General features: G+C 35.8%; 1 protein-coding gene across 4 annotated transcripts in view; it reads right to left on the reverse strand.

The window, feature by feature from the left end:
* ROBO1 (roundabout guidance receptor 1) overlaps window positions 1-12896 on the reverse strand; it is a 952567-nt gene that overhangs the window by 51786 nt on the left and 887885 nt on the right. For 2 of the 4 annotated variants that reach the window (XM_007454543.1, XM_007454544.1), the window contains 4 exons: window positions 10342-10513; window positions 7038-7235; window positions 2872-2898; window positions 1414-1456 (listed from right to left, as the gene is read on the reverse strand). In XM_007454543.1, the coding sequence (XP_007454605.1) occupies window positions 1414-1456; window positions 2872-2898; window positions 7038-7235; window positions 10342-10513 (440 nt within the window). The remainder of the gene's footprint in view (window positions 1-1413; window positions 1457-2871; window positions 2899-7037; window positions 7236-10341; window positions 10514-12896) is intronic. The other 2 variants (XM_007454546.1, XM_007454545.1) reach the window with 1 other exon arrangement.

Consider the following 12896-nt stretch of genomic DNA (forward strand, 5'->3'; position numbering starts at 1 on the left):
CTGTCATCATTTCCTCCTTGATAATTTGGTCTACCTAGGTTGAAAATTCCTTTACAGCAGAAACTAGACATATTTTATATTTGTGTGCATGTGTGTGTGTGAGAGAGAAAGCACATCTGTGCACGTGCTCATGCACAGAGGCTGGTGCAGAACCCATAGAAGATGCTCAATAAGCATTTTCATAAGATCTGATTAATGAGAAAGATGAAGTCTACCGTCATGAATATACACATGTAGAGAGGTTGTTATAGCATCAGGTTCCAGATTTCTCCACAAGAGAATGTTCTTATGCCAGAGACTGTTTCATGAATGTCTGGGGTATGATTTAGACAGAATTGCCCCGGATGCAAAAACATGCCCTGGTTTAATTCCTGAATCAAGTGGATTTATTCCTTATGAAGACCTCCCTAGCTTTGGGGTCTTTCAGTGGCTGACTTTGTTTCGCAGGTATGAAAACAGGAAGCTAGCAGCAGTACCCAGGAAAGAAAACAGTAGTGCTAATTGTCAAATTTGTACAGCATTTGCTAAAGGTGGTCAACAATTTTTTCACCACTCTTTCTTATTTTTATCTTTTCCAGTTGCAACCACATTATCTGACTATACAAAGCAGGACACTCAATAAGTTAACTGAATTGGAATTAGAAAATGGTTCTGGTCAAAAGTTTTTTTTTCTTACACCTTAAGCTAGAGGTTACTGTTTTTGAAAAGAAAAAATTATCATAGAAAATCCTGAAGCTTGACTCATGTAACTTATACCTTCTTTCAGCCCCTTTCAGCCGCCTGTCACATCAATTCGTGATTTCTCTGTGAATATATTAAAGTTCACTGAATAATAATTACCAAAAAATCATAAATGTAGGATTGAGGTTCATTTTAATGAGAGGGAAAAAAAAAAAAAAACCTCCGTGTTAACAAGCTACCTAGATTCTCCTTTTATTTCAACATATTTCCCAGCAAATGGAGACTGAACTATGTTGAATTCATAACAAGAACAAACAAACAGACATAAACTACAACAACTTATGAGCCAATGCTGTGTGCAGCAGGTTTCCAAATGAACACTTTTTCTTTGATAGTATCTGTTAACTAGCTATATTTCTTAATCTTCATAAATGCCATCGCTTAATTACTTTAACTCCTTTTAATCATCTGCTAAATCAGCAAGTCTGTCTTTCCCGGTTAAAGTGCTCCCTCTGGCGTTCACTGACTAAGATGCAACAGCTCCAATCAAGTGCATTTGTGTGTAAACAAGCTTGGCCCCACAGCACAACAGAATGGAGTATTTCCGAAATATTTAAACAAATTTCACGTTTAAGTTAAACCTTTTAAGCAAAGAAAGTGATGTCATCGATGAAGACAAGAAGAAATACCTGGAATTCCCCTGAGAATCTACAAAACAAGCAGGATAGTTACCTCCCTCCACTGCTCACAGCTTCGCCTCCTCTCTGATAAGTTACTGGAATGTTACCAAAAAAAAAGGAACAATTAATAGACATGTTTGTGTTTATATATCAAAAGCTATGACATTCATGAGCATATTTCTAGAATGGCATGTTTTCTTCCTTTCTACTTAGAAGCTTTGCAAAAATTCATCACAGGAAATAGCAGATTTCCAATTCAACTAGTATTTTTTTTAAGATGGTACAGAATAAGATATAAGTTATTTTTATTTTCTTTACATGCCAACAAGGTTGAAAACTAAGCAGAAGCCGACTTCAGTTCACTCTTATTAACTATAACTATTACATGTTTGTACATTCACATTCTCATAGATTCCAAATTTGAATTTATTATTTTCATGTAATTTCATGAGTTTATGTAAGTGGAATCTTAAATTTGGGAAGAAAAAACCCTACCAGGCCATTTCCCCAGAAATATGAGTACCAGTAAGACAAAGATAAACGTTAAAATAAACCTTCTTTCTCTCCACACACAAAGATGTATGCCAAGTTGTGACTAGTAATGAATGCGACCTAGTTTTTACTGTGGCTTGTGAAAACCCTTCTCAATGTATTTTCATCAGACATGTATACATATTGAAAATATATTTTAATGCTCTCGAAAGCATTCTCGGCTTAATAAATTATGGGTATAAAATTTAGCCATAACAGAAAAAGATTTGCACATAGTCAGGCAAGGGGTTAAGGATATTAGCGTTTCTGTAAATACAGACCCATTTTCTAAGGAGAAATATGTTTCTAAAAGCTGCCAAATTCTGCTACTTAGAAGAACTCCAAACTGGGAGTCTGTTAAGGAGAGATAAGTGCTCCCAGTGATTATAATAACTGGATTAAAACCGAGGAGGAAAGGCTAAAGGTACATCTTTTACTAAAGGTGAATCGAAAGAAGAGGACCCACTTTGAAAGAAACTGAATGGAATGGAATCTTAGAGCTCGGACTTAAGGAAAATGACAAGTTTTATCTTTCACATGTGCTGGATATTTTGGTTACCTTTAAGAATGTTGATTGTATGGATAGAGAATTGCAAGGGAGAGAAATTTTTGTTTGAAAACCTGAAAGCTTAAGTTAAGGGAAAAAAATGCACTGCCAAGTCTGAAATAATCGATGTGATCATTAGCATGTTAAATCATGCTGAGGGTAGAAACAGTGGTCCACCTAATGAAACACGTGCAAACAAGGCTAAGATGCAATGCAGAGACACGAATAAGTAACGGCATTGAAGGAACGACAGGTAACACCAACCATTTCTACTTCAAGTGCATGCCTGGCCTGAGTAAATGAAACACTGTCTTCCATTGCAAGTCCTCTCCCCCCAGCTTACTGCAGAAAATGAAATAAAAACAGAAACACAATAGTACAACACATGCCAAACTAACAAAGAAAAGGAGGGGGGTAAGCGCAAATATATACCTGTTGGTGTGAAGGTAAAAGACGGGACTGGAAAATCAAAACAAAATATAAACCAGTTATTAAGCTGAAGAGAGAAAGGGAACATATCACATTAGTATAAATCAAGCAGACAGCTGAACATAAAACAAATGTAAATAACTAGGCCAGTAGTTCTGACACTCTGATATATGAATAAAACCAAATCTGTGGTTAAAAAAGAAGCTTGTCTCTGAGGTACCATTTTGAAGGGCCTGACGTTCTAGGACGGGAGGGGGTGGGATTGTGCTGGGTTAGCCTGCAAATGACCCCTGCACTTAGTAATAGAGATTTAGCTCATGGCTTTAGTACAGACAGGAGTCCTCTACTATTAATCATTTCCAAGCATTGGATAATGGGTTCTTAAACAAGTATTATCAGGCTCTTGCCTAAACCTTATCTAGAAATCTTAAAGTAAATTGCTTATTAAAGTGGGCTAACTAATAGGTGCATTTAAGTATTCATCATCGAAAGAGAGACAGAGGGAAGGAGACAGAGAGAAAGATAGAAAGACAAAAAGAGAAAGAAAGAAAGAAAGAGGGGGGGAAAGAAAGAAAGAAAAAGAAAGAAAGAAAGAAAGGGGAAAAAGGAAGAAAGAGATGGAAGGAGGGAGGAAGGAAGGAAGAGAAGGGGAAAGGGAAGGAGGAAAGGAGGGAAAGAAAGAAGGAAAGAAGGAAGGAAGAAAGGAAGGCAGCAAGCAAAGAAAGAACTGGAACAAAAAACCCCATAAAACTGAATTGTTTCACTGCCAAGAAATGCCTGATACTTATCATATAAACAGTGTAATGCTACATTTTTATCATGATAGAAATCTGTGAATGGACAGGAAAGATGGGGAGTTTTAAACTTTAACTTCTCTATTATAGTTTACATTTAGAAGCTTCCTAGAAGTAGGCTGAGCATTTTTTTATAAATACCACACCAAAAGCTAAACAATAGAACAATAATGCCCCTCTGAAAACCTTCACTCTGCAGTTATAAATCTTAATCCAATCAATAATGCCTGAAATTGAACTGCAGACCTCAAAAGTAGCAGCCTTGCCTCTGACACTTTTCCTATCTTCTCTCATTCCTGGGTGCTGGAAAACACCACAGCTATTTCCATGTCATTTCATAGAGGGAGGAGGCTGACATTTTTTCCAAGCTCTTCACATTAATTTAAAGTAAACATTGCTCTGGTAAAGAAAGCAAGGAAATCTACATTACTTCCTTGTAGACTAAAATTTGCTTTTAAGAAATCCTTAATACACACAAACTAGAATGTTGATTACTTATCACGGATCAAAAAGCTGCCAAAAATGTATTTTCCACTTCACATTTGAACTTCTCCAAGAAATTTACTTGAAGATTAGAGCACTGGGGTTGCAAATTCAAATGCCGTAGCATCCTTTACAACTGTCACTTCTTACCAAACCATTTTATTTCTGAGCATACTAGGAGGAACAAAAACAAAACCCTCAGTGCTGGAGGGATCCAGTTTATACACTGGGCTTCCTTTGCTGCACAGCAGTCTCTGTCTTAGGAATTCTATTGTGTCTTCTTTCAGTCAGGTCTTTTCAGAGAGTCAATGTAATTTAGCTACAATCAAAAATTCAGAGCCATAGTAACTAGCCCTCATAAAAAATAATAAAGAGATACATTTGAAAGTAAAGCTACTCAAGCAAGAATGCAGTGCCTGAACATTAATTTGCAATCAAAAGGACACAAGCAAAAAATGAAAGGTCCCCGTCAGTATTCCTAGCCAACTGCTAACCTCAGTTTAAGGAATTGAAGAAGAGATGAAAAGAGTTCTGTCTAAATGAAATTTTTACAGCTTGTACACCAAAGGACAACTTAATTCTCAAAGCTTCCAGTAATAAAATAAGCTCCCACTACGTGGATGTATGTGGACAAGGGGTACGAGCAGAGGGCACACCTCCTGCTAAATGTAGGGGGGAAATGTTAAAAATGCTCACTATTACCCGAAAGTCACACTCTGGTTTGATGGTTTATAGGTCAACAGGCTATTGATTTCTTTAAAATATTTCACTTCCTTTTTTCTTAGAATTACCAGCATTGTTTCGGGCATAGACAATTTAAGATTTCAGGATGCACTTTTTAAAACTGCATACAACCAGAATTATGAAAAAGTGCTAACACGGCAAAGTGAGGAAAGCAGAATCAAATGCTCACCAATTACATTTGTAATTATGTTCTATGATTTCTGCTTAAACACAAGCTAGTTAAAAGGACAATGATATTAGTTTAACAGGTTTTGCAGAAAGAGCACATAGGCATTTGCCAGCATGCTTAAAGTACATTAGTAAAAGAAAAGAAAGATTTCAGAAGGGAAGAGGGTTTTATGTCACATATTTAGATTTCAAGACAAGAGAGAGCATTCAATTGTTACAACTACACAGCTATCATACTTCATGGCAATAAAAAATACAGGATTCCTGGGGAATTCAGGAGACTCTACGTCTAGACGTTAATCAGTCACTTTTCTTCATTCAAATGGGATTTCAAACACACAACTCCCAACAGCCTGCCCCTGCCCAGCTTCACAACACACAGACACCCATAAACCCCTTCTCTGGCCTTGTTTTTCAGTCAAAGGTTTTATATGGTAACACGTGTGCCTGACATTGATCTACTTTGTGTACGTAACGAGCACCCAGTCTCTTTGCAGTAAACTCCCAGCCCTCATTTTCCACTTCACGGGCAGGGATACTGACATTTTGCTTTATCTCTGCATAGGACACATATCTGAAAAAGTCATATTTAAGGATGATAACACTAAGGTGAACATATGTACACGAAGAGATTGCTGTGGAGCCATGGACAGGAGGCACATTCATGGATTTCCACAGTGTGGGTGATGAATTTGTGTTGACTCTTGCCAAGACCCCTTGGGACCAAGGGCACAAATATTTTAAGACTGTTGTCCCAGACTGTTTTACAAGCGTACAGGGATATTCAATAGAACTTGTCATTGAGAAAAGGTCTAGCTAGCACTAACAAATTCTGACTTTGCCATATCATTGATCAGAGAAATGACTTGGCCAAGCCACGTAGGAAATATTCACTTAGGAAATATGTAGACGATTTTTTTTAAAGGGTGGTGATGGTGCAGGGGGGGTATGTGTTTACTAGTCATCCTCTTTAAATTTGCTTTGCAGCAAAAGTGTTATCTTAGACTTAAGTATGGACCCTATAACTAGGATGAGTGTATAATTTGCCATCCAAAAACTAGGACAATTTTAAGAGCCAAAGGAGCACTGTAAATAATTTAGTTGGACTAAAGACATAAATTGGGACGGTGGCTTGAAAACTGGGACTTACAATCACCCTGCCTTAGAGCCCAGATCTGATGCCCAGAGCTGATGAAGCTATTTGAGGAGGGAAAGGCAAAAGGATTATCTATCTGATAGTGTTAACAACCTCATCAAAAAATATAAAATACAAACCACCAATCTACAGACTTCGAGAATATGTGGTAAAAGTGTCTGTGAAACCCTTAGCATATTTGGCTCATCCATAAAGTTGTAAACAATTGCAGCCAAATAAACGTTCTCTTCTAAACTTTAAACATTGTTTTAACAAATCGTCATCACCCATTAACAGTATATACATATTCAGCTCTGCAACTTTAAATTTAACAATAAAAAAGTACTAAACCTCCTCTCTCTGAAAACTGAAGCACATTTATTAAGAAACTATTTTATAAATAATCAGAAATAATCGGAAATATCATTATTTATAAATAACCTCTTTAGCTTTACAAAGGGCAACAACACCCCCTTTAAAGTTGTGTGACAGTCCAAAGCTTGTATTTATAACTCCTGTGACAAGGAGATTAAAAATTTTCCTCCAGAATATAAAGTAATTCCCTAAGAGAACAAGGGAATGGTATCACAACGAAGTGTAAACCTACCCTGGTGAAATATATTTTAAAGGAACTGGGCCTGAAACTGATAAGCCTATTTGTAGCACTAATACTCAAGAGGAGGTTATACCTAGATATTGCAATAAAATAAAAGCACTTTTGAAAATCTTTATATATTAAAATAATTTAATATAGGATATGCGTAATCATGAATAACTTGGAGTCCCAGATTAAAATGAAGAGTTATGTAAACAGTAAAATATGGAACGCTTAGGAAAGCTAATACCTTTTCTGATACCCGCATAAGTACTAGTCAGCCCATTTCTCTTCTTCCGGTGTCGGTAGAGCCAGATGCTAAAAACCATAAGGATGATCCAGCAGGCTGCCCCGATTCCTGCGATGAACGCTGGCTGCTTCACAACGTCTGAGATCTGCTGAGCAAGGCTGACTTGGTCCTCAGGTGACACGGGGTTTCCATGAGAATCTGAAAAGCCGTCTTTGGGTTAATTTGGGTGTAAAACTCAATGAGACAATGAAAAAAAATTGTGTGTGTGTGTGTGTGTGTGTGTGTCTCCCCTCCTCCCACCTTTGAATAGTCTAAGATGCTTAACTGCCTCAGAAACACATTGTTTGAAACTATGTTTAGAAGGGTCTATAAAAATTCAGAATCGTTAATAAAAAAACGATGAAAAATTAAAATCATGTTACCATTGAAAGAACTATGAAAAATCTTTCTTTTAAAATAATAACCATGGCCAGCAATAGCTATAAGAACGTTCATTAAATATGGGCAAGAATTATCAAGTGTTACGAATAGTCAAAAAGTCTCCTGTTTTCTGTCAGCTATTTTGATTCAAGAATTAAAAACTGAAAGAATTTATCGCTATTCTCGGAGCAACTAAGCCCATGCGCCACAACTACTGAGCCCACGTGACACAACTACTGAAGCCCGTGCATTTGACTCTGAAAATGTTCTGCTAACACCACCTGCTGTAAAGTAGAAACATTTGTTTCAGTCCAAAACTCTATTTTTTCCCAAGAAAAATAATTGGTATAACTCATTAGTTATGAATAACATTTCTCAAACAGAAAAAAAATGCTTACTGATTATTTTTTCTTATTAAATGACATTGCATCCTGTTAAGACACTGGCAGGTAAAATAAGTAGCATTCAATGGCTAAGGAAACAGTCTTAGGAAAATCGCACCCCTTTCTACGTAAAAAGGCTAAATTGCTACTCATGTTGTGCATGCATGTGTTTTTTATTTGATTTTTTCTTGAACAGATTTCCAGATTTCATTCTATGGAGGGTCAAGTCTGAAAAACCTATTTTCACAAGCAGTTGCCGTCACCTGCCTTCAACTGTTCGTTGACTGAAATTTTTATTTCATGTTCCAGACTCTTTTATCTATGGTTATCCTATGAGCACTTCATCCTCTGAAAGTTCGCCAAGCCGACTCTTCTTTTTATTTCTACTACACCCTTTGTATCTGCTAGGTTTATACATTTCATGGCTATTTGTGCAAGGTTAAGTTGGATAGCTTCAGATTTTATGCAGACAGCCAAGAGAGGTTCCATGCAGGCGACCAGATGGGCTTAACAGAATAAAGTGTGGTGTGACTAATGAATTAAAATGGTCTCTCTGTACCTCAGTCTTTGTCTCACTGCAGCTGAGGCTATATTAAGATATGGAAAATTGGAACACATCTATAATTTCAAGAAAACCAATTTGACCCTTAAATCCCATAATTTAAATCTTAAATAAATAAAATTACACATGGCCCTTTTTCTAATTCATATTTGAAAACCCAGTACTGAAAGTCATATATTATACAAAATAAGTAAATGACATGACAATGTATAAGGTCATCACCATGTAACTTTTAATTTCAGTTTTAATAAGTTAATACTGACTTTTCACAAAACTAGGCAACTATTTGAGTAAAAAGATCTATGTTCAGACTACTTTCCCCCATACCTTAGATAACGTTGTAACAGATGCATCAAGCAATTTTTAAACATAGTTTTCGGTATTGCCTAAACATTTTAGAATAAATGAACCAGAAATAAACCATGAAGCTCTTTTTGCTTAATAGTTGTGTATATTATAATTGCTGTTGAAAAAAAAAGTGCTAGCTGTAAAAGATAATCCAAAAATCAAATTCTGGCCAATGGCTGTGGCAGAAGCAGCAAGCTCTCCACTAAAGACTTGAATGGTACTCTCATAGCATAGAGTTGTTGGGAGATAGCTCCCTAGCCAATTACTTGATTTTGCAGTGTTGCCATTCATCTGTTTGGAATCACAAGACTAAGTTCTGTGCAGCAGTGATGTGCACCATTTCCAGACATGTGCCATTTAAACCCTCCTCCACACTATGTGTTTCTTTTCTTCCTTTCTTCTGGCCCAGGGTCAACCTTGGAAGCCCCATGTTAAAGAAGGGACGCCTCATCAGCCTGTGACCCTCCATAGCTACAACCATTGGACTTCAGGTAGATTTTATTATATTACACGCCAGAAGTTCTGCAAGTGTTATCTGTTACAGCGGGTAGCAGTCTTAACACTGGAACATCAATAGCCGTTTCCAAATTGAATGCAAAGTTCATTACGTACAGCAACAAGGTTTATTCACAGTGGAATGCTTCTTAATTTTGTTCTGAAATAATTTCTAAAATGTAATCAATATTATCAACATGCAACAGTACTATATACTTATTTGTGATATATAAAGATTCATGTATCTGATTCATTTTCATAATTTAGCAACTGGCATGAAATATTACTAATGCTTAACTTCTGATGTGAAAGGAACAAACAAAGTTGACTATATATTTCTTAGTATCTTAATTTAAATGTCACCTCTTAATATCTGACCCTTTTCTCTCCCCTTTCCATTTATAATTTTGTTGCTGTTTTTTTGTTGTTTGTTTCAGATTTTACTGGTAACCAATAAATTTGAATTTTATGTTCATGCCACATTGTCTATCATGAAGTGTGGTAACTAAGGCTTCTGTCAGGTTTTTGTGTTTCTTTTTTATTCATCTAACCACTTTTGAAGCACACATTGCATTTTTAACTTTCTAAGTAATTAGCATATGTCATATTCCAATGCTCTTTTACATCTCAATCTATCTTTTTTGTTATCAAAAGCAATACAATTTTAAAGACACATAAATAGTGAATATAAATTGTATATTGCTGTAAACTTCCAATACCTAGTTTAAGTTGTTTTTTTTTTAACCCAAACCACTGTAAGTTCCATGCAGGTGCAGACTGCATCTTTCCTGTTCCCTGAGGTATCCCTGTTGCCCAGTTAATAGTATTTATTGAAAAGATGAAAAAAATTCAATAGGGCAGGATTAGGATGACACAATACTGACAGGCTTTTGCTTAAAATATCATTTAAAAATGTGTGCTTGGATAAGTTTAAATTCAGTTGTGATATTATAGATAGGTAAAATAAAGCTAACACCATCATTTCCATAATTCTATTGCCACATTCCATAGCCTATTCAACTTGCAATGGTTGGCTCCACTATATACCAAAAAGAAAAGCAGGACAGTGGGTACACTGATCTGCACTGGCACTCACCTAACTGGATGAACTGCGGCTCACTCTTTACCCCGGCTCCGGCCCCAGTGCTGGCTGCCACCTCTACACTATACCGGATCCCAGGAACCAGTGACGGAATAACCACAGAAAAGGTGGAACCATCTACTGTCTTGTTTATATGGTATCGAGTTTCATTGCCCAGACACCAAACCTATAAGAAGAACACAACAAATTGCGTAAGTTAATGCAAAGATAAGACCTAGTACTGTGGTTTTAGACTTAGACAGAGTTCAGACCTATCATGAACCTAATGTAGGAAGTTTCAAAAGTCATTTTTCCCCTGGATCTAGTTCTGAGAAGACTCTTCTAGCCAAACTTAGTAGTACCTTAGTAGTACCTTAAAGACCTCCTTGAACTTTCTTATATACTTTTGAAGGATTATACCAGGTGATTCTATAAAAGTTTCTACAAAGGATTATATCAGATGATTCTACAAATGATTCTACCAAGACCCTGATTCTTATTAACCTTATCATCAGGATTTTTTGTTTTTTTAACACCTAGAAATTATATGCCAGGAAAAAGTAAAAGGAACTTGCAAAAAGCTGTATACATCTAGATAAAGAACAATAACTTACCTATTATCATTCAGTATTTGCATTCCTACTATGGACTTGCATAATACTAGCCGACCAGATTTCACAAAACAAAAATGAGTAGGAAACTCTGTGTCTAATACTTGACTTCAACAGTTCTCTAGATAAAATTCCCTGGTGCTGTCACAGTCCCATCACCTTTCATGTCAAAATCGAGAAACAGTTGATTTAAAAAGAGAGAGCTTCTGAATAATCTAAAGTATCTTGGCATAAACATGGTTTTTAAAAATAAAACTGAACATAAAGAGTAAGGATCATTCTAGGATTTATTCCACCTATGGTAGGTTGAACTATTATCAATGAAAGAAAAATAGCACTCTGATATTGTATTTACAGTGATATTAATTAGCCTTTAATAACATATATAAGATCATAAAGAATAACAATACATATTTGATTTAAAAGAAAAATATTCTAATAAGATAATTATTGTATGTCTCATTAACTTGGATATTTGTGGTAGGAAATTATTTTCAGGAAATTAAGATTTCTGAACTATGCTATAATCCTTAATTTAACTTTCACTAACGGATTATTTAATTATTAGAGTGATCTTTTGCAATGTTATAGGGCTTGAATATGATGCATGACAGTATTTGGACTCAGTTTCTATAAGAAAATGATCCATGGAGTAGTAAAACATGCTCTATATTCTTTACGATGTCCTTAAGCAAGATGAAGGATTAGTTTCAAGTAGCCTATTGTCTAAACTGTAACAGGAAATGGGATTTCAAATAAATCTAAGAGTGTCAGTGTCCTGTATCACACGGGGAAGAACCTTTAATTTTTTTCTTTGAAAGTTAATATTATTTTAATATAATTTCAATGCATAATACCAACAAATGGTCAGACTCTATACCAGGGTCTGACCATTTGGAAATAAAGAGTCCTTTGTGATTTTTTTTCCCCTCAATTACATTACACAGCTGAACCAAAGCCACAAACTGATTTTGTACCAGTCAATCAGGTTGTGAAAGGCATTTTATTATTTTAAATTGACCATGAAGTTAAGTGAAATCCACCCTTTCACATTTCTTTAGGAGAGAAATGAGTTTTGACTCTTAGGGGAAAATGCCTACGTTACACAATTTTGCTTAAGAGCTGAGACATCGCCGCATTTTATATGCTTAAAAATCTCTATGACGGTTTATTTTTCTGGACTGAACCATAGCACCCCATCACTTCCCAGTCTTGAAATAACCTTGAAACTCATGAGAAGGCACTTGAAAGTGTAGAGACTCTTACCTTTTAATGACTCAATTACAGTAGAAGATCTATTTGAAATACCATAAAATATCCACAGCACATTTATGGCAGTATTTTAAATACTTTAAAAATATGTTGCCCTTTTAAAGTACATGCAACTGTCATACAGAGGTTTTTAGTTTGTTTTTCAAAACCATTTTAAAATAAACTGTTATACCTAAAATTGAGCTCAGTATATTTGGTCATTGTACAAATTAATTTGGTACTCAAAAGTACATTTATGGTCTTTATTTGGGTTTTATCCAAAAGTGCACAAGAGAATCACCTGGAACGATCTACCAAAGTATATATGCAAGGGCCTTATTAGACTTACTGAATCAGAATCTCTGAGAATGGTGGCCAGGCACCTATATTTGGAAAATGATTCCATAAGTGATTCTGATGTTAGCATATAACTACCTGTAGAAGGTAAATGTGTTCACCTTCTTAGCATCAGTTTCATATCAATAAACATATATAAATTTTTACATATATGAGATAATTTACTAAGTATCATAATTTAGCTAGTAACTAGAAAAATACTGAGGTATAATGGACATATAAGGCAGTGTCTATAGAAATACATGTTTTGTAGTTAAAAGTCTTCTAGGGGCTTCCCTGGTGGCGCGGTGGTTGAGAGCCCGCCTGCCGATGCAGGGGACGCGGGTTCGTTCCCCGGTCTGGGAAGATCCC

Source organism: Lipotes vexillifer, unplaced genomic scaffold (genome assembly GCF_000442215.2).
Source record: "Lipotes vexillifer unplaced genomic scaffold, Lipotes_vexillifer_v1.1 scaffold1816, whole genome shotgun sequence".
NCBI classification, from domain to species: Eukaryota; Metazoa; Chordata; class Mammalia; order Artiodactyla; family Lipotidae; genus Lipotes; species Lipotes vexillifer.